General features: G+C 42.2%; 1 protein-coding gene across 4 annotated transcripts; it reads left to right on the top strand.

Moving 5' to 3' along the window:
- Nucleotides 1-1,365: 1,365 nt before the first annotated feature.
- On the top strand, nt 1,366-19,208 carry ret (ret proto-oncogene receptor tyrosine kinase). Of its 4 annotated transcripts, none has more exons than XM_040034527.1 (21): nt 1,366-1,612; nt 1,725-1,816; nt 10,769-11,014; nt 11,258-11,551; nt 11,992-12,227; nt 12,312-12,495; nt 12,574-12,773; nt 13,936-14,218; nt 14,333-14,464; nt 14,933-15,043; nt 15,142-15,258; nt 15,376-15,620; nt 15,708-15,855; nt 15,976-16,083; nt 16,166-16,380; nt 16,511-16,633; nt 16,720-16,790; nt 16,988-17,125; nt 17,290-17,389; nt 18,016-18,163; nt 19,035-19,208. In XM_040034527.1, the coding sequence occupies exons 2-21, from the start codon at nt 1,750-1,752 to the stop codon at nt 19,190-19,192; spliced, it is 3,324 nt and encodes a 1,107-aa protein (XP_039890461.1). In that variant the 5' UTR covers nt 1,366-1,612; nt 1,725-1,749; the 3' UTR covers nt 19,193-19,208. The 4 variants fall into 4 exon arrangements, with proteins under 4 accessions (XP_039890461.1, XP_039890462.1, XP_039890459.1 ...); XM_040034528.1 differs by having other exon boundaries at nt 1,366-1,631; XM_040034525.1 differs by having other exon boundaries at nt 1,366-1,816.
- Nucleotides 19,209-19,940: the final 732 nt, after the last annotated feature.

Below are 19,940 nucleotides of genomic sequence, written 5' to 3'. Positions count from 1 at the left end.
TGAATAAACTGCTTATCATGTTATTCAATAATACAGAGAACCCCCAACAATCATATGACCCCCTTTAAGCAATGCTTTGGGAACAGTAGGAAGGGAAAAACTTCCCTCTAACAGGAAGAAACCTCCAGCAGAACCAGGTTCATGGTGGTGCAGGCGTCTGTTGTGACCAGTTAGAGATGAGGGGAGGAAGACAAGACAAAGACGTGCCATGTAAGAGAGCCAGAGATGAATAATAACTCATGATTATGTGCAGAGGTGTATAAAAACATAGCGAGTGAAAATGAATGACTGTATGACTGTGTACGTGACAAATAAAATTTGAATTTGAATTTGAATTTGAAACATTCAGTGCATGGTTGGATTCAGCGTCACCTGATCCAGCCCTAACTATATGCTTGATTTCAAAACAAAGTATTAACAATAAAACCAATTTCACAGGTTACTCTTTTCGTATCAAACGTACAGAAGCATACAACCTATCTAGCTTTGTTAAAATGCCATCTCTTTCTTTACAGCTTCACAGCTAATTTTCTCCTTTAACCTTCCTGTGATCACCAATTTAAGGGCATATTGTTTTTAAAGTCTTCTTTAAGATACTGACGGCTCAGTGAGGGGAGGTGAAAATGTAAGCACTGTAAGTAGCAGCTATTATATTTTCTCCCAGTTGGTGAAAGTTAGTGAAGCGTCTGAGAAAGCCCCCTTTATCTTCTGTAGCCCAGTGAGCCTTTGTGTTTTTGCTCCATGCAGAGACATTGATTGGAAAGACACTGCTGAGAGAGTGACTGGTGTCCTGGCCCGAGGCTGCAGCAATGCATCACTCCACGCTATCTCCTCACTGTTCAGTCACACAGAGATCCCGCTCTTTAACACACCCTCAGCTTCTGACATACACGCACACTTACTCAGACCTGAGAGAGGAACGGTCCCACATCATTTAACCCCCTGATTTCATTCTGGGACTTTGATCCAAAGACTGCAGAGGACTTCTACTCAGCTGGGGAGTGTTAATTATCCACATGGAGTACTTGGATGCAATAAAATGTCTAGGCAAAAAAACCCAAAAACAACAACTTAGCCCTGTCACTTCACTGGCAGGAGTTTCACTTAATTCTTGCCACCAACTGGAACATTGTGCTCAAAGTCTATTTTTTATTCAACCGAATTAAACAAACGAATTCATCGAAGCTACTTCAAGCTTAGCAAAATTAAACAAAAAGGCACAATTACAATTATCACACGGCTGTTATAATGAACCGGTTACTAAAACGAGCACACCTGATGCCCACCTTTAAAGAGCGCCTGTGCCTTTAAAGTGAACCATTACGCGCCCAGTCATAATTGTTAATAATTACGCCCCACCACCTCCCCCGCGCAGATCCTTAATGAGATGACTGACCTGCTGTTAAATTATGCTCTTAAATTTCCTGTAGATGCTATGCCGCCCTGCTTCTGCGGAAGCAGCGGGGCAGTGAGTAGTGAAGCAGTGAACCTCCTCCCCCCCACCTCCCCCCACCAGACCAGCCAGTCAGCCCAGCAGCAGCCTCTGTAGCCTCAACACAGCAGCCCGTCTATGGGACACTGAGGACTTCATCTGGACGCAGAGCGCGCACTGGTTTATACCCCCCATCTTTGTATATTTTATCGGTTTGATTATTGCTCTTGTTATCATCATTATTATTTAATTTTCGCCCAGAGGAACTTTTTTGGATCGTCTTTTCATTCAGAAACTTTCACCTATGGTTCGCGAATATGGGGTCAAGTTGTGGTTTCTCTCGGGGAAACATCGTTGCGCTGTTTCTGCTGCTGCTGCTGGAAGGTAAGGTTCATCATCAGTTCTCCTGTCACTGGAAAAGGGTGAAGGAGCGCACGATGAAGTTGCAAACTAATGCTAAATGTTGCACTAGTGTGTCCGAACGTTTTTGAAAACAAAATAAATGCTCTGGTCTTAACTATTAATACAGAGGAGACGATTTAATGTTCGCTTCTTATTTTAAACGCGTTCATCTTTAGTATTATAAATTATTCAGACAGCATTAGCTTTAGTCTTTGAGTTTTTATCTCCGTCTCTTACTGACCTTTCTGCCAGAGAGACCGTTTAGCGCAGAAGGAATTAAAATATGTTTATTTAAAATTTATATTTAGTATCTGTAAAGCTGGCCAAGGTGAAGAGAAATAGGTGCTGCCACAGAGCGAGCCACTGAACATGAAGTCTAGATTGCAACTGACAAATACACAGGGCTGCTCAAGTGAAAAGCTAAATTGCAGCATTTTGGAAGCTGAGTGATTTTTAAGGCCTTTTCCCCCCGACGAAGTATCTGAAAGGGCACGAACACAACGCCAGCACTGTGCCACACAGCAGAAAAGTGATCCTTGCATTGTGCGCTGGCTATGCGTGGCATGACAACAATGAAACGTAGAGTAGAATGGATGCAGCCATATATCATAATATTATAATCCCGTCCACAATCCCACAGCCCAACTGCACTAACACTGCCCTCTCATGAAGTCTATATTTAAAGTGTCCCTCATAGTTCAGGACTGTGCCGCCAGTATGTCAGATGTAATGCTCGAACAAATACAGGGTGTTTTTTGGACTTCAGAGGTTATCAGTGCTTTTATAAAGGGAGGCAAACAAGCATTATGATCAAAGTCTTTGAGTGGATCTGGGATGTATAAAAAGATGTTCATTTCTATGTGTATGGAGCACTGCTGTTTTTTTTCCTGCAATAAACTACAGGCCTACTTAATCACCCAGGGGAGCAGTTTTCTGCAGAGTAGTTAAAAAGATTAATGCAACTGTTAAGGTAGAACACTTTTATGCAGTGTCCTCTGATTATTTTTTCACTGTTACACGCGCTGTTTAATCAGTCCATAGTCCACACACAGTCAGACACGCATGCTGTTCTTACAGACCTTACATGCATCCACATGGCTTTTCCTGCTGGGCTCTGCTTGCACAGTCACCAAAGCAGGCGTTTCTCCTGATATTTATAGAAGAAAAGGGCTGGTCTCGTTGCACTTCATGTGTCAAGGACGTGTTGGTAATTAAATGGGTGCTGAAAGCTGCACCCTACGTGAATGTGGCGCCCATCACCTGCCTGTTTGTTGCAACAAAAGACCTACACTTGTTCAGGGAGGAGAAGAGGCGAGCCATGGGCAGGTGTGCAGCAGCTGCTCCTATCTCTGGGCAAACACTGGCTGTTTGTTTTCTTCAGGAAAATATCGCCTGTTATGCAAGCGGACGGGCCGCTTGGGCTGCTGCCGGGCTTGCCACAAAGTGACATAGTCTGATTTTACCGGATCGATGATTGTTTTTTATTTTACCCCACTTTGTGAGGATGTTCTGCCTGTTGTGACTCCTTTAAAACATCTTAAATCACTAAATGGTTTTTACATATGAGTCATTTTCCAAGTAAATGAGTCATGTTGTGATGCACTTTTTGCATCACATTACGTCTAATGTGGATTTCTATTGCTGTTTGAGTCACTGATTGGATCTAAAGAATATTTTTGCTTTTTAAATCTTAAATTTCAGTGGTACTACTTTGGTAAGCTCTCTACAGTTTTACCAGAAGGTGGTAGACTGTTTTGTGGTCTGGTTTGAACTTATCCAGCTCCAGCTTAGCATTGAGAAAGGAGTTAGCAGTGGCCTCGAAAAGATCGAGGACTCCTATCATTCTTGTATATTATATGAGGGATGGTGGAAATGAGGAGGGCAAATAACTAGGATAAAATGAAACTCTCTGTCCTGCCAAGGCCCTTTTCCTTTACTGTATGTGAGACCATGATTTAGATTTTTTTTGGAGTTCAAACTCAGAAGTCTCCCTCATTGCAGAGAGGAAGATATTGCCAAAAATGTATCTTCAATACGGACAATATATCCCACCCTGCACACTGTTCCACTTGCCAGACTAAGACTAACTAAATGCGCCACTGGATGCCATAGGAGGTCTTTCCTTCCTGTGATCTCGTCCACTCATGAAGTTCCACATAAATATGCATATGCATTTGTCAATTTAGTTTAACTTTAGTTTTTCTGATCTTCAATGTAATTGTACAAATGGCACAGTCATGAATGGCTATTACAAAGGAATTTCCCGGTGGGGTTTATATAACTCCTGTTCCAGGTTCCAGTTTACTGATTAGTTTAGTGTTTCTCGCTGAGATCATCAAACAAAGGAAATTGGCAATCAGTGCTCACTTTTGTAGCAATCAGCATTTTTAAATGTTCCTGAGACATTGCCCTGCACTTAAGACCAAAGTAAAGTAGTTCAAGACATAAGCTGAAGTGAACTGGGAGCTGGGACGGCTCTATTCATTGTTCTTTATGAGGATTCCCATTAGCTGCCACTAAGGTTGCAGCTGCTCTTCTGTCTCTGTGCTCATGTCGTCAGAGATCGTGCAGTCACATGCACTTCTGTGTGAACAAAAAAGGCCAAAGAAAGGAATATCTGGCTCGTCGTTACTTTGTTTTTATTTACATTTTGAGGAAATCTGGAGAGCTCACTGAAACAACCCTGTATTAATTAGATTAGGCCTTCAGCATCAGCTGGCAGCTTTATAAACAAAGCGTTTGGAGTTGAAAATACATTTTGTGACGGAACCTGGTCAAAGCCAAAATCCACTCCCCCTTTTTAACACACACATTTGTGTAATCTCTTACACAAAAAAGTGCCACAGATGTTTTCACGTAAAAGCATTGATCTGTTTTGCTTCCACCGTGACCTTGTTACGGTATCTCTGACCCTTCCTCGCCCTCTGACCGGTGAAACCATAACATAGAGGTATAGTGCTCCTCCTTCCCTTTAACTCAAAGCGATCATTTTCATCAGCATCTTTTCCTCTGGAGAAGTACCAGACCAACAGATCTCATTTGATACGTGGTGCTATTGGATTTAGCCCCTTACAGCATGATATAATTAAGTAAAGCTTCTGTCTTGTGTTCCTCATGGATGTATGATAAATATTGTCAATTTTCCACGCTTGTTGTCACTGTGTTTATTTGAGTGTAAGTGGGAAACATCATTATGCAAGTAGATTAGATCTTTTTTACCGAGCTACGTCAACAGGAGTGCTTTTCTTTTTTGCATCTTAGAAAAAACATATTGTGATTCTTAACACTTGCTATAGCAAAAAGTTTCTCTTTTTTTCAAAATGTGGCAAACAACAGACTATATTATTTTGATTCAAAACCAGAGCTAGCTGGCGTGTTCCCTCTTTTTTAAGCTCATGAGCGACAGTAAACATGCTGTCAGCCACAGACACTCTGATACCTGTTGGAACAGCTGCAGCACTTTAGGCTGCTTTGTCTTCTCCCGATTTTCCCACTTTATCAGTCACAAGACTCTCATCCTTCGAGCTTCCCAGCCAAAGTGGACCCACGGTTTTTGAAATAACTTTCATCCAAATCACTGCTACTGCCTTGAGACTCCTGAGAGTCCCGACCTCTAATCCTAGGCTGCCATTTCTGCCGTCGCACGGATGCCGCTCCTACCTGTCAAACCCCTGTGTCTGATCCTCTAGTCAGTTCAGGGTCACACTTCGCTCTCATGCATGGGTAGAATCTAATTTGCTGTGGTGAAAGGACAAGGAGACATTGATTGAGATTTTACCCTCGGGGCATTTAGTCCTCTGGTTTCACATGGGTCTTGACAAGTTGTTTTCCAGTCGTGCAGCAGTGCACATAGTGTTTGACCCGTCATTACAACAATAAGTAAAACAAAGCACAGGCCCTGCTTATCTGAGTCCACATGGTGTGTGTGACACTGCAAAAATGGGAGTGACTCGACTGCCATACTGGTGCCAGAATCAAATTTGCACATTTACTGCAATCTCTCTAAAGAGAGCAAATCATAATAGTGGAAAATGTCCTTAAATTAACATTTTCCATAAATGCTGCTGATTCAAACTTATGTTGCTGTTTTCCCCCATCCTCTTCCAGCCCCACTTTGGCATCCACTTTTTTGGTCCTTTTTACTGAAATGGGTAAACATGCTGGAAACCTTTTTTCCGTCCTCTGCAACCACCTGCCAATGCCAGAAACTCTGAAAGCTCCACTTCCCTTTGTGCTGGTAGTTCAGCGATCTCCACTCCCCGACATAAAGCAGCGACTTTTCCCATTGTTTCCACCAGATTCTCTCATGTTAGGACAGTCGTAGCAAGCAGTCATAGTCTAGCAGTGCGAATAGTGGCGCTGGTGCATTGATGATTCCCACAGTTAGGACATCTTATATATTAATGCATTTTTGCTGTGTTTGCTTCTTTGAAACAACAAGACTGTTGATGCTTCTGATGCACAGTATGTGTAAGTGATACACGTGACTGTGTTCAGCCTTGTTAGTTTTTCTCTCACTGCAGTGTTGCTCTGTTGTTTTTGCCTGCTCATTTTGCACCCGACTAAAATAATCTAACAGCTACTTGATAGATCGCCTTGGAAATGTGTACAGACATTCATGGCCCTGAGAAAATGAATCCCGATGATCTTAATGATCCCATGATTATTATTTTTTTGGTTTGCTTTATTGAGCACAATAATTAGGTCAAGATTTTAATTTGTCCAGTAACTGCACAACTAATGACATTTCCATCAATCTCAGACCGTATTTAGCACTGATTAGAAGATGCTACAATACAAACACTGGCATTGTCACCATGATGCAGCGTTACTGATGTTAGCATTCAGAGTACAGAGTAATGCTAAATGTAGATGATAAATACAGTCTCAAAGAGCTGGTAGCATGAGTCTAGACTGCTTGGTGTAGTGTTAAAACAGGCTGTAAAGCAATTCTTTCCCAAATCTGGTACTTTAAGCTAAACCCTTTATGAAACCTGTGGCTGTGAGCTATTTATGCAAATATAAATAAGCTCTCTGTGTTTTGACACGGGCATTTAGAGTATTTGCCTCCTTCTGTGTACATGTCAGTAAATCTGATGGCTTTTTACCACTGCTGTGGTGAGGGTAGATGATTTTATCAAAGCAACCTAATGACTGCTTCATCAAACTCAGTCTGGAGCTCCATGATGTACCACGTGTTCAATTTTTGATGCCACAGTCCTCCCCAGAGGAATCCTTAAACTGAGTTTGTACTTGCAGCTAACCCCTAAGGAGACGTCCTATTAGATTTCTTGATGACTGATGAACATGGTTCATTGGACCTCAGCTCTTGTATTCTCTGGGGAATAATTGGATTACATTATGTGGTAATTGATTATTATGTTACGGTATGCATCATGGTAAACTGAGTAATCTACCTGGAGCCCGGCTGCCTTTTCCAAACTCAGATCAGCTATCTTATTAATCGGATGAAAACTTCGATGTCTGTGTCATTATGACAGGAAATGACTTTCTTTCCTTATTACACGTGTTGTTTTGAAAGATCGAAAAGCATCAGAGTCATGCCTATATAAATCCAGGTTCTGAAACCAGTGTGATACGATGAAGCATTTGAGCATAATACAACAGGAAACAGAGGAGGGGGAAAGATTTCAAAACATTATGATCAATATTAGCTTTCATAAGTGGAATTATAGTCGAATGTGCAGCTTTTTAGCTAATTGAATCTCTGAAGAAAACCATTCCAGTAGCAGCAACATCTCTGGAAGCAGAGCAATCACGATACGTTTCCGAGTGATTATTATTTATATCACTGTGATATAACTGGGTGAACTGCTCCTTAATGTGCTTGGCTACAGCTTCTTTGTAAAAGATGATGGATTCCTTGAAAATGTGGATATTGATGGGCTAAATTGTGGAGCAGGCTGTGAAATTACACGTGCACAGTAGAAGTAATGTTTCAGCGTCCATGCACAAGATGCCTAAGCAACTCCAATATTATGTTCGGCGGACGTGATTGCACTTGTGCAGCTTTTCTCTCTGTCTGTGTCATCAGTGGAAAACAATCAGCATCACTGTTGATTAGTGTGGTTATTGATTGATATGCTGCCAGATACACTGCCTTTCCAATGGGTCGTTACCAGGGGCAGACGCAGACCTCATTGACCTTGGGAGAAAAAGCGGCACGAAGCTGAGCTCTTACTGTTGGAGGTCCAGACTAAGAACGCAATTATAATGTCAAGTTATCACACAGCAGCAGCCGGGCAGGGTCACGTTTCCTCATCTGCCACGCTGCTGACAAGGATGCTCAGTGAGGACGTCTGAGTGGGAGATCCACATTTTGTTTCATTGAGGATCGGAGGTAGATTAGTAAGCCAGTGGGTTACTCCAGCACATGAGCTCATAGCTAGTAAATCTATCAGGCGAAGCACGCATTGAGCTAATTGAGTTCCTGTCTTTGTCTGGGACGATGGAGGGCGTCCCACCCTATCAGCTCAGACCTGTCCCAGACATGCTGTGGTCTGTGGCTGACGGGGAGCGTGGTTTCACATTTTGTGATGAGCTCTTGTCCTTTTTGTTCTTTTGCAGTTATAATACGAGACAAAAACAAACACACGCGCGCCCAGGCACGATTAACTCATGGAGACTGCGATCGTCAACGACAACCAGGAAGCGCACACGTTTATAGAGACGTAAGAGGGTTTTCCACTGTTTCATGTTCCTGTTTTTCAGCGTTGGATAAATCCAGTTTCACTATCCACTCGGCGGTACATGATATCTACAGTAAACATGGATTGCTACATGAATTGTCCTGTTTAAACACTCTCTGTTTGCAAAATTACTTTCAAAGGAATGACACTGTATGCAGAAGCTCAGCATGAGTTTTATAGGTGATCGAAGGCTGTAAAACATCTGCTTATGATGCTAATGTTTACACACTGTGAGCAATAACAGGCCAAGGCTGTTCCAAAACAGCCCACTAAAATCCGGAAAGAACGTTCTTTAGCGGTCCAGAGACAAAGCATGGAAATGAAGCCTCTGCAACGTCTTTTTAATCTTTTCGGTCATTATTTAGACATGAATATAATAGGTGAAAATGTCACCACCAGCTGTATTTCTGCCATTCTTGTGCATCATTTAGAGAAGGTAATGAGTCATGCCTTGGAAAAGCATCATCATGGCTTCACAGACCAAAGATGCCATTTGCTCGGATGGGCCTGCTTGATGCATTCAATTAATTAGTTTTGATATAAACTGCTTGCTTTCTGTTGGCTTCTGTCCTAGAAAGAAATTGAATTTTGAATGATATAAACGAATTGTGTTGCAGGGGGTCCGGCCACTGTGGCTTGCAGCCAATGCCTGCCTTCATAAATGTGTTCAGCTCCCGCTGGTTAACACGTTGGACCATGTAGCTTTATTTGCAGAGCTGCTGTCATCTGCTGTATTCAATTTGTGGCCGTCGTCTGTAAGATTTCTGTAGATTAATTAAATTGCCTGTATGCATCCGATGAGGGATTGTAGAGAGTAGTGGGAGTCTTTTCTGACCTGTCAAATAGAAATGAGTCCAATCGTTTAACATCTTATCCAAGCAGTAGAGACATTAGAGCAGTGATATATTATGATAATGATTAAGCTGCTTTTCGAGCCCGTGCCACTGTGATAACAGCCCCCTCTAATGGTTGTTTTGGGTATACAGTTGAAGCCCTGATGCTCAGATTACGCGTCTTTTAATGTGTTTCATACCTTTTAACTGCATAAACTGAGTATAATTACAACCTAAAATAATCTGTGGGCAGTTCTTTACTTTTCTTCTATTTTTTCCCTCAAATCTTTTGTACAATTTCTCAGAAATCTTTTATGCATCATGAAGTCAATTACCTATTTCAGACCTTTTCATGGTATGAAATAGTAAAAATAAGCTAAGATGCAATGGAAATATAATAAAATACAGTCAATAGTATGAGTGTGAATGACTGCATTTTGGCTGTAATAGATTTAGGGGATGGAAAAATCATCCCTGGTCATGAAACCGGCTCCCACCATCCCCACCAAGATTAACAAACATGAGCCCTGCTGTTTGTTTTGCCTCCGGAACACTTTTAATAAAAAGGTCTGCAGCCTCATTGAGCGTATCTCCATCCTTGAGGAAGGACGGCCACATTTTATCCATCAGCTCGGCCTCCTGTCATCTAAGCCCCTCAAAATTAAATCAATGTCTGAAACCAGAGCCGAGGCTTCAACTGCACCAACAGAAATAGAAAATCTAGTTTTGCTGTCTGCTAATGACATTAGTGCGTTCCCTAAATGGTCGCCTACCGTCATCAAAGAGGAACACAACAGGGATATAATTACAGAAGGAACACTCGCATCTCCATTTTCCTGTAAAACACACACGCAGCCTGCTATTTTGCTTTATGGATTACTCGTCAACCCCCCCAACACACACACACGCACACACAGACTTGCAGGCAGTGATACATGTCTCCTCCGTATCATGTTATTCCTTGTAATTAAACTTTTCAAGGTGAACACAAGGAGAATCGGAAACCACATGTTATTGACCACATGAGAAATTCATTAAAGGAGCTGCATAAGTGTCATTTGAGCCCTGCTTTCAATTTCCGCTAACGTGGGAGAGAGATGAAAGATATATTAGAAGATAAAAAAAAAACCTGGACCTGTCGTAGTCCATGTATGTGTTGATTTCCATTCAGTGCCCAGATGGCATTGTCAGTGGGTATTGTTGACTCAGTTAAACATCCAGAAAGAGATGTCTGATATGCTGTCATCAGCATCTGCAATGTAATCATGCCTTATTTTTCAGTTATGGTAACATTTTCCTTAAAAGCAATAATAATAATAACACTTTTCTCCTGTGATTCGTTTGGTTGCCAAATTTTAAACATCTGGTTAATTCATGTCCACTTGGTGCAGGAGCGACGTGTCTGTACTTCCCTCAGAAGGAGTACATTGAGACTGTATATGTTGGGCAGCAGGCCGGGACACCCATCCTCCAGGTCCACGCCATGCGGGACGATAAAACTGAGAAGCCACACTTCTACCTGTGCCCAACAAAGACTGCCACGCCTCCACACTACAGCTCCTGGTTCTACATGAACATCAACACCGGGACACTATTCTTGAACAAAACCCTGGAGGAGAGCGACTTTGCCCAGCTATGTGAGTTGGATACAAGGCTTTTGATGGTAATGCACAGTCCTATTTCAGTGCCAGGTATTCGCTACACACAAGAGTAAATTAGTTTCTGGACATTTATGCTCTTCGCATACCAATAATGCTCTGGCTTCGAGTTCAGGATGATAATGTGATTGCATAAAAGCAAAGAAGAGCTGTGTCATCAAAAAAAGCACTGTCTGAGATTAAAATGCCTCTTGTTTTTGTTTTGGCTCTGTGTCCCATCAGATCAAAGGTCGTGGTCTGTGAGAAAGTTATTCCTGAATGCCATGGTGCGATCTGAATTCACCAACAAGCCCTTTTGCCTCATGCGGAAACCTGTGCAGATCACCTTGGACTTTGTCAATGCCACATTGCCTCAGTGTGCTCAGACAGATACGAAGGAACTCTGCTTCCCACACAGAGATACGTCCAACCCACACATCATGGAAAACAGGTTCCCAGGAGCCCTGCGGCAGCTACAGCGTCTCACCAGACTCAATGTCTGCCCCAACTACACCATCTCTTACAGTGTGGAATCAGGTTAGACACATCGGACCAAAAACATATTATCTTGTGAAAGGAGAACCATATGTACAGCTACATATGTATGCATGTATATGTATGTATGTGTGTATTACCCGCCAATATAGTCCATCATAGGATAATCAGAAGTAGTGTTTTTACATTTTGGCTGATGCCGGCAGCATCCTGTGAAGGAGCGGAGGCCATTTTCAACCAAAATGCTCTTTTTTTTTTTTTAGTTGTAATTTTTTATGTTTTAAATATCAACACTTAGAGTTTCAGTTTCAACAAACTTTTTCAAATGAATGAAACTTTTGACCCTGGTTTAGCTCCATTGAGATGTTTTACGATGCTGCTTTTATGTCATATTCAGTATGCCACCTGATTCATGTGGTTGCGTCCACATGCAGGCTCGTTTGTTCGATTGTTTTGTTTAATTTTGTTCCTTTTTTCTGCAGACCCCCCGGGACCTTTTGCTGTAAACGACAACAAAGAGCTGGTGGTAAACGCTCAGCTGGACCGCGAGGAGAGCGAATGCTACAGACTCCTGCTGGTTTGTAACGTCCAGTCAGAAACCACCATCATCAAGGTGGAAACGACGCTGAATGTTTTTGTCAATGATGAGGATGATAACGCGCCATATGTGAACGGAACAGACTCGGCAGACGTAGTCATCAGCTATAATCGGACGAAGGTGATTGTGTACAGATGCGGTGTTGGTTAAGTTCATGTTTACATGAGGCCTGAAATTTCTCAATGTGACTTTCTTTTTTTTCAGGGTGGAACTTTTGGCTCCTTGTATGTCTTTGACAGAGATCTAACCCCGATCTTAGGCGACAACCACAATAAGTATGTGGGGACTTGGCTCAACACTGACCCATGGATAAAGGAAACATTTGACATAAAAAACTCCTTCACTGAAAAAAAAGCCAAAGGCATTCGAGAGACTGTGCACAACTACCGTAAGTACTCCAAGGCTGCGCGCGAGAGAATTAGTTACATTAGGAGATGAGGCTTTTCACGATTTCTCTTGATTTCAGAGCTGGTCCTGAAGAGGAACCTGCACGTGACAGAGAATCGCACCCTGCAACTCGACTACCTGGTCAATGACACCACCTATCCCGGTCTAGAGGGAACAGTGTTGCTGCACTTCAATGTCACCATCTTACCCGTCCAAATCCACTTCCCCAACGTCACACATATATTCACAGTCTCACGCAGAGCTTCTCCTTATGCACAGGTACTCACGACTGCATGACTGCTTATCATGCAAACCTTAAACTTTGTATTTGGTCTAGATTTAGATTAAAATATATATTATTATAAGCTTTTAAGAGAGCTGGGATAGGCTCCAGCCCGACCCAAGAACTGGAGTAGAAGAAGAAGATGGATGGATTAATGGACACACAAAAAAATTATCTTTCCATCGTGATAGCATCACGGACAGTGACAAAGATATAGTCTGAATCTTTTTAATGATCGTATTCATGACATAATTAACAAATGAATCATTGTTGGTCTATGAAAGGGACCAGGGACAAAAGTCATAGGCAATATGAACCATCAGTGGCCTCATATCAGTTTCTTTATACTGAACTCAGACAGAGAGACTTCAAGAACTGGAATTGTAGGTACTTGCTCCATTATGATGCATTGGGGAATGCATTTGATTTGACTAACCCTGCTGTACACTGGCTTTATAAGCCATCACATTGCACATGCTTTAGTACACAGTAACTCACAACTACAGATCTCTCTGTATGTTTTACAAAATAAAGATATTCACCTGTGTCTTGCTTAAACCAAACCTGTTTACAGTCAGCAGAAGGTAAAACTTCTGGGAGGTTTAGTAGCTTTTATCCATTGATTATTGTTCAGTACTAATCCAATACTATCCAATCCAATTGTACTAATCCAATGTAAGTGGCCATCAGTGCAATCCTTTGACATTATGACATTATAGTTACATTAAAATCCTGATGATAATAATAATAATAATAATAATAATAATAATAATAATAATAATAATAATAATACATTTTATTTATGGTCAATGGCGCTGTTTAAGAACAGCGCCATTGACCGTTAAATCTACAGAGAGACTGCCACCTGCTGGCAGTAAAAAAATAACATCTCAAATGTTTTCTGTTCATTTTCATACTTTGTAGCAAAAACAAAACTATTCTGGCTTTATAAAATGTACCACAATCAGTTTAAATGTAATTATTTGAATTAATGGCAGATTTTTTTTTTTCTTCAGATCATGTAGGAATGAACTAGTAATTTGCATTTCAAATTGTTGTATTCAGTTGTTTACAAAAGGTGTGTGCATTATTCCATCCTTACACTTGTATTCTCCAGTGTCATTCACGTTTTCAATCTCTTGTCCCAACTCCTGTCAGGTTGGCAAAATCTGTGTGGAAAACTGCCAGCAGTTCGATGGCTTCAGTGTCATATACCGACTTGAGGTGCCAGATAAGAACATGTCTGCTGACTCACAGGCCTGCTACACAGCCATAAGCATCACCCAATCCCCAAACTGGAAGTGGGGACATCTGTATGTGAATGACTCTGAGGCACTGCGCAAACCCGAGTGCCAGGACTTGCAGTACCTTGTTGTTGCTCAGGAGGGAAACGAACAGCTGGAGGCGAGCACTCAGATCCACATCAAAATAGATGGCACAGGTAGGTACTACTTCACAGCAAGCACACATGCAGACTATTTTCAAGCATGTTACCCCGATCTCTAGTGTCCTTTAAAGATTTGGTAATGTGCTCTTTTGGCTTTGCTGTACGTAGCAATCAAAGCTGGTCAGAAGAGCCAGCAGGTCCTGTCCTGTGCAGAGAACAGGCAGCGAACAGATTGTGAGTCTACCCGAGGCCTGGGGGCAACAACCGGCAGATGCCAGTGGAGGCAGGGCACTGAGAAAGGTACTTTATATTTCATAAAGACAAACTTTTTTCTCCTTAACTTGTAACTTTTTAACATTACTGAATGATTATGAGACCTTGGGGGAAGTTCACTAGAACCAGATGAGTGCATGTTTTCTTCAGTGTAAGTAATGAAACAAATTAAAGGGCTAAAGGGCCGAATACTGCATGTGTATCCTTTTCAGTAAGATCATTTTGCTACAGGAAGTGGCAAAACATGGTCCTAATTTGGCTGAAAAACAAGTGTGACTAACGCCCTACTGTTGCTAAAGCAAGCCAACACTGTGGTGCAGGCTGCTGTTAAAACCGTTGCATGTTGCAGTGTTAAGGACACATGCAGTCAAGTTAAGGCAACTTTTGAATGGGTTTTTGAATGCAAAGTACTTGCAGTTTGGTTACCAGTCTTGGCTGTTTTCCCCCTTGTTTCCTGCTGAGGTTTCTCTTTCTTTTCTTGTGTTCATATTCCAGGAATAACTGAAAATTATTCAACATGCTCCCCTGACCTGCAGACATGCCCAGATAGTGTTTGTGATGCAGTGGAAAGTAAAGATCCTTCAATCTGCCCGCAAGACTGCACAAGTATGCTTTCCCTTTTAACACACATGCAGTGTATAACAGCGAGAATAAGGACATTCTGCTTTATGTAGACTGTGCTCACGCTGGATTTGTCTCTGCAGAGGAGCCCGTTATTGGAGGCCATGAACGAGGCTTGAGTGGGAACGGGATTAAGGCCTGCTATGGAACCTGCTACTGCTTCACAGAAAGATGCTTCTGTGAGAAGGATGACATTGAGCGTGAGTTTCCCTAAACCACACAGAACTGCTGCTGATCAACTCACTCCGTTTTAACTCTGAATCAGCAAAGCACTGAGTGCTTCTTTCTTTAAAACTGTGCAACATACTCTCTTCCAGAGACGCTATGTGATGAAATGTGTAAGACCGTCATTGCCACAGCTCTTCTCCTCTCCTTCATCGTGTCCATCCTCCTGTCCTCATACTTCATCCGCCGATACCACAAGAACTCGCCAAAGCCCCCGATAGCATCTGCTGAGATGACTTTCCGTCGGCCAGCTCAAGCCTATCCCATTAGCTTCCCTGCCAACAATGTCCGCCGGGGCTCGCAGGAATCAATTGAGACCGAAACCTTTAAAATACCTGTAAGGTTCTTCCAGCACTTTCATCTCCTGTGTCTCATATGTTGAATCTTTTGAGAAGTACAAACCGTCATTGCCTTGTCTCAACAGGAGGATCCAAAGTGGGAGTTTCCTCGTAAAAACCTTGTGCTTGGCAAGACGCTGGGAGAAGGAGAGTTTGGGAAAGTTGTCAAGGCAACAGCATTCAGGCTGAAAGGAAAAGCTGGATACACCACTGTGGCTGTGAAAATGCTTAAAGGTAAAAGTACCCAGGCAAAGGCCAGACAAGCCTAGCAGCACTTGTGATATATGAGGAGTGAATGTCTGAAGAGTTGAGTGGTTTCATCATTATGATCCCCCCTCTTTTCCTCCGTGACAGAAAACGCCTCGCACAGCGAGCTGCGTGACCTGCTGTCAGAATTCACTCTGCTGAAGCAAGTCAACCACCCGCACGTCATAAAGATGTACGGAGCTTGCAGCCAGGATGGTAAGACCTCCGTCTTCCTGCCATCCCATCCCAGAACATGCGTGTTGCACATTGAGTCTAAGAGCCCTGCTTCTCTGAATAGGTCCATTGTATCTCATCGTCGAGTATGCCAAGTATGGGTCACTCCGTAATTTCCTTCGTGAGAGTCGGAAAGTTGGCCCGAGCTATATGGGCAGGGATGCCAACCGAAACTCAAGCTACCTGGAGAACCCAGACGACAGGGCTCTCACCATGGGTGACCTGATCTCCTTTGCCTGGCAGATTTCCAGAGGCATGCAGTACCTGGCAGAAATGAAGGTATAAGGCCAAGCTGGTGTTTTTCTTTGTAAAATATTTGAACAATTCAGTGGAAGAATCATTGTAAGAAGCTTAAATGTCTGTTAAAGAAAAATGTGAGGCACTTTAAATGAGTGTGCTGGTCCAACAGCTTGTCCACAGGGACCTTGCAGCACGAAATGTCCTTGTTGCTGAAGGGCGGAAGATGAAGATCTCTGACTTTGGCCTGTCCAGAGACGTGTATGAAGAGGACTCATATGTTAAAAGAAGCAAGGTAGACAAAATAATAGAGAAGAGTAGTCATGATACAGGTACGTATACTGACATAGTCACTCAGCAGCATCTCTCTGTATTTTTCAGGGCCGTATACCGGTTAAGTGGATGGCAATAGAGTCTTTGTTTGACCACATTTACACAACACAAAGTGACGTGTGAGTATAATTACGTCTTAAAGGAAATATTCTGACATTTTGGACAACAATAAGACAATAAAGCCCATGAATTAATCAGCATGCTTTTTTTTGGGCAAGAACGCAATTAAGGGTGTTTTCCATTTGCAAAAAAACCCCAAGTCTCACTCTTATCTGTTCATAGAAATATTCTTAGGACCTTCTGTATTTTATTCCAGCTGGTCCTTCGGTGTGCTGCTGTGGGAGATTGTCACTCTGGGAGGAAATCCATACCCAGGTATCGCTCCCGAGCGCCTATTTAACCTCCTCAAGACTGGCTACAGGATGGAGAGACCAGAGAACTGCACGGAGGAAATGTGAGCTCTATTCTGTCACTTTATCATATCTACTTTAGCATCTCCTCATTACCATTGAGTGTTATAACTCCCCTGCACCACATTCGGGGGGAAATGACTCAGCTGGGAGGATTAAATGATACTCACTGTATTTCACCCACTTGAACCGTGCTCCTCTTTTCCAGGTATAACCTCATGCTCCGATGCTGGAAGCAAGAACCGGACAAGAGGCAGACGTTTGCAGACATCAGCAAAGAACTGGAGAAGATGATGGTGAAAAGTCGGGTATGTTGAAGCTTTAAAATACCTTGTAGTGCTTTATTCATTTCTCTCCCCGGCAAGGAAGCAGGGGAGCTATAAATCAGCCTCTTTCTGTGTGTTACTGGCGCGATTTTGACAACACTTCAGTGAAGATCTGACAGATACAAGTTTGAGGGGTTTTCCTTTCAGATTTGGAGCAGGTCTAAAATAAGCAGTGTATCGTTTTTTAAGGACAGCATGTGCTTTGTCCAGCACGCACACAGACACATGCTGTGTTATGTTGTATGAACTGTCACTCTCCCCAAATCTCCTAAGATACCATAATTAGTGTTTGAAGAGCAATCCTAAATGTGGCCTTGGGCAGTGTAATCACAGAGCATGCCAGTCAGGCTCCTGCTGCAGAAGTGAGGCTAAATATAGAGCGTTTGAGCAGATGGGAATGCAGGCATCCTATAACGCAGCGGGCTCGTTCTTCACTGTTATCAATACCAGATAATGAGCAAGACTCTGGATGCGGTAAAGAGAACAATTTGGCAGAAATGTCTGCTGGAGCTTGCAGTCAGTGCACAGGGTCACTCGTCCGACCTTTGCATGCTACAATCCCCCTCCTCCTTAATCAGCCTAATCACACCCTCATCTGCTCTTGTCAGGATTACCTGGATCTGGCGGCGTCCACTCCAGCCGATGCCCTGCTGTACGACGACGCCCTCTCTGAAGAGGACACACCACTAGTGGACTGTAATAACGCCCCTCTCCCTCGAACCCTCCCCTCCACATGGATTGAAAACAAGCTCTATGGTAGAATCTCCCATGCATTTACTCGATTTTAGAAACAGGACACACTACACAAGCTCTCTTTTTTGGCAAGTTGTGATTGGCTTTTTTTTTTTTTTTTTTTTCTCCCGTAGTCAAGTGTGTGTGACTGTGATCTAGGCATGCCTTTCGCTAATGCTGACATAGCTCCCATTTCATCGTAAATGAGAGGCTCAGCTTAAAAAAAAAAAAAAAAAAAAAAAAAAGCTCCTGTGTCTTGACTTTTTCTTTGTTTTATTCGGACCTGCTTCTAATGTACACAAGCACTGACCAAAAATTGCTATATTTGTAAATATTGAATATAAATCCCCTTCATTCTTATTTATAATCCACTCCTCATACTCATGCTTCATCTGCATTTTTAATTTGTAAATAGTTTTGTTTGTTTCCCCCCATTCATTTCCACATTGTCCTCATCTCGTCATTTATTTGCACTGGAGGAAACGGTGTGTAACATTTGAAACAGGTCCTCACTGATTCAATCACTCATTGTGGTTTGAATTCCAGATTGTGATAAATTTCCTGTCTTTCTAATGTACATTAGCTCTTAATCCATTATGATGAACAGAGAAACAGTAAGGCTTTTGAATGCAACTCTCAGCATGTTGCATATTGCCCCGAGCGAAATGTAGGGGCAATAGTAACAATGCAGGCTTAATAAATGCCAAAAAAAAAAGGAAAATAATAAATTATATTATCATTTATTCTGTGTCGCATATACAATACAAAGCCATAACTTTACACTTCTCAGAATCAGATCAGGATTTGTTTTGGAGAGTTTTGTTTGAGAACCTTACTGTCTGCACGCTGTTTTTCTTTCACTGAGTGCAGAAAAATGATGTGTTCTCATTTTTAGGCATGTCATACCCCAACTGGCCCGAGACGAGCCCGGTACTGCTCAACAGACATGATGCCACTAATCCGGTCTTTACAAGATATGCCAATGATAGTGTTTATGCAAACTGGATGGCTTTGCCTTCACCCGCAAAAGCTGTGGACAAGCTTGATAGCTAAAGACAGACCGACCCTGTAGAAAAGACGACTAAGTGGTATAGATGTGTATATTTCTGTAAGACTGTACATAAACGATCTGATGCTAAAGTTGGTTCCCTTTTATTTCTGTTGCACGGGTAAGCAACCTTTCCGACTGGGGTCTTTTTGCTGCGAAACCAGCTGGACCAACATAGACCATGCTTCACTCAGCTCTTCAGTATGTTAATTATTATTACCTCACTGGTTATGTCGGCCAAACTGTATCACTGCATGACTATTGTACCAGATTGTATGTCAGTGTCAATGTCTTTTAAGTGCCTGTGCTGCTTCTACAATAGCTTCCAAATGTTCATGTGTGACTTTGAAGTTTCAAGCCCAGGAATTAAAGGGGACGCCTTTACCATCACCTGTTGTAGAAAGCTGGGATTGAGTGGACAAAAATGAAATGCTGAACTTATTCTGAAAATTTAAAAAATAAAATAAAAAGTTTCTACTTTAGAGGATTGTGCTCCTCAAAATGTCAAAGACCCTTTATTTTGTGTTTCTCCCGCGAGATGTCTTGAAACTGGTCTCACCAAAGAAAAGTAAAGCAGACATGTTCAGTGAATGGGTTTTTCTTACTTTTGCTCTTGTTTTTTCACATTGAAAACATCATCTTTTGAATGCCACTCCAGTGAAAGGACACGAGGATTAATGTAGACTTAATGTTATAGCTCACATTGTCCTTCACTGTAATGGCAGCCTTTGTGGAAAAATATGATTCTGTAAA

This window comes from Simochromis diagramma, unplaced genomic scaffold (assembly GCF_900408965.1).
Source record: "Simochromis diagramma unplaced genomic scaffold, fSimDia1.1 OVJJ01000481.1, whole genome shotgun sequence".
NCBI lineage: Eukaryota > Metazoa > Chordata > Actinopteri > Cichliformes > Cichlidae > Simochromis > Simochromis diagramma.
This window is presented reverse-complemented; position numbering and strand designations above follow the sequence as displayed.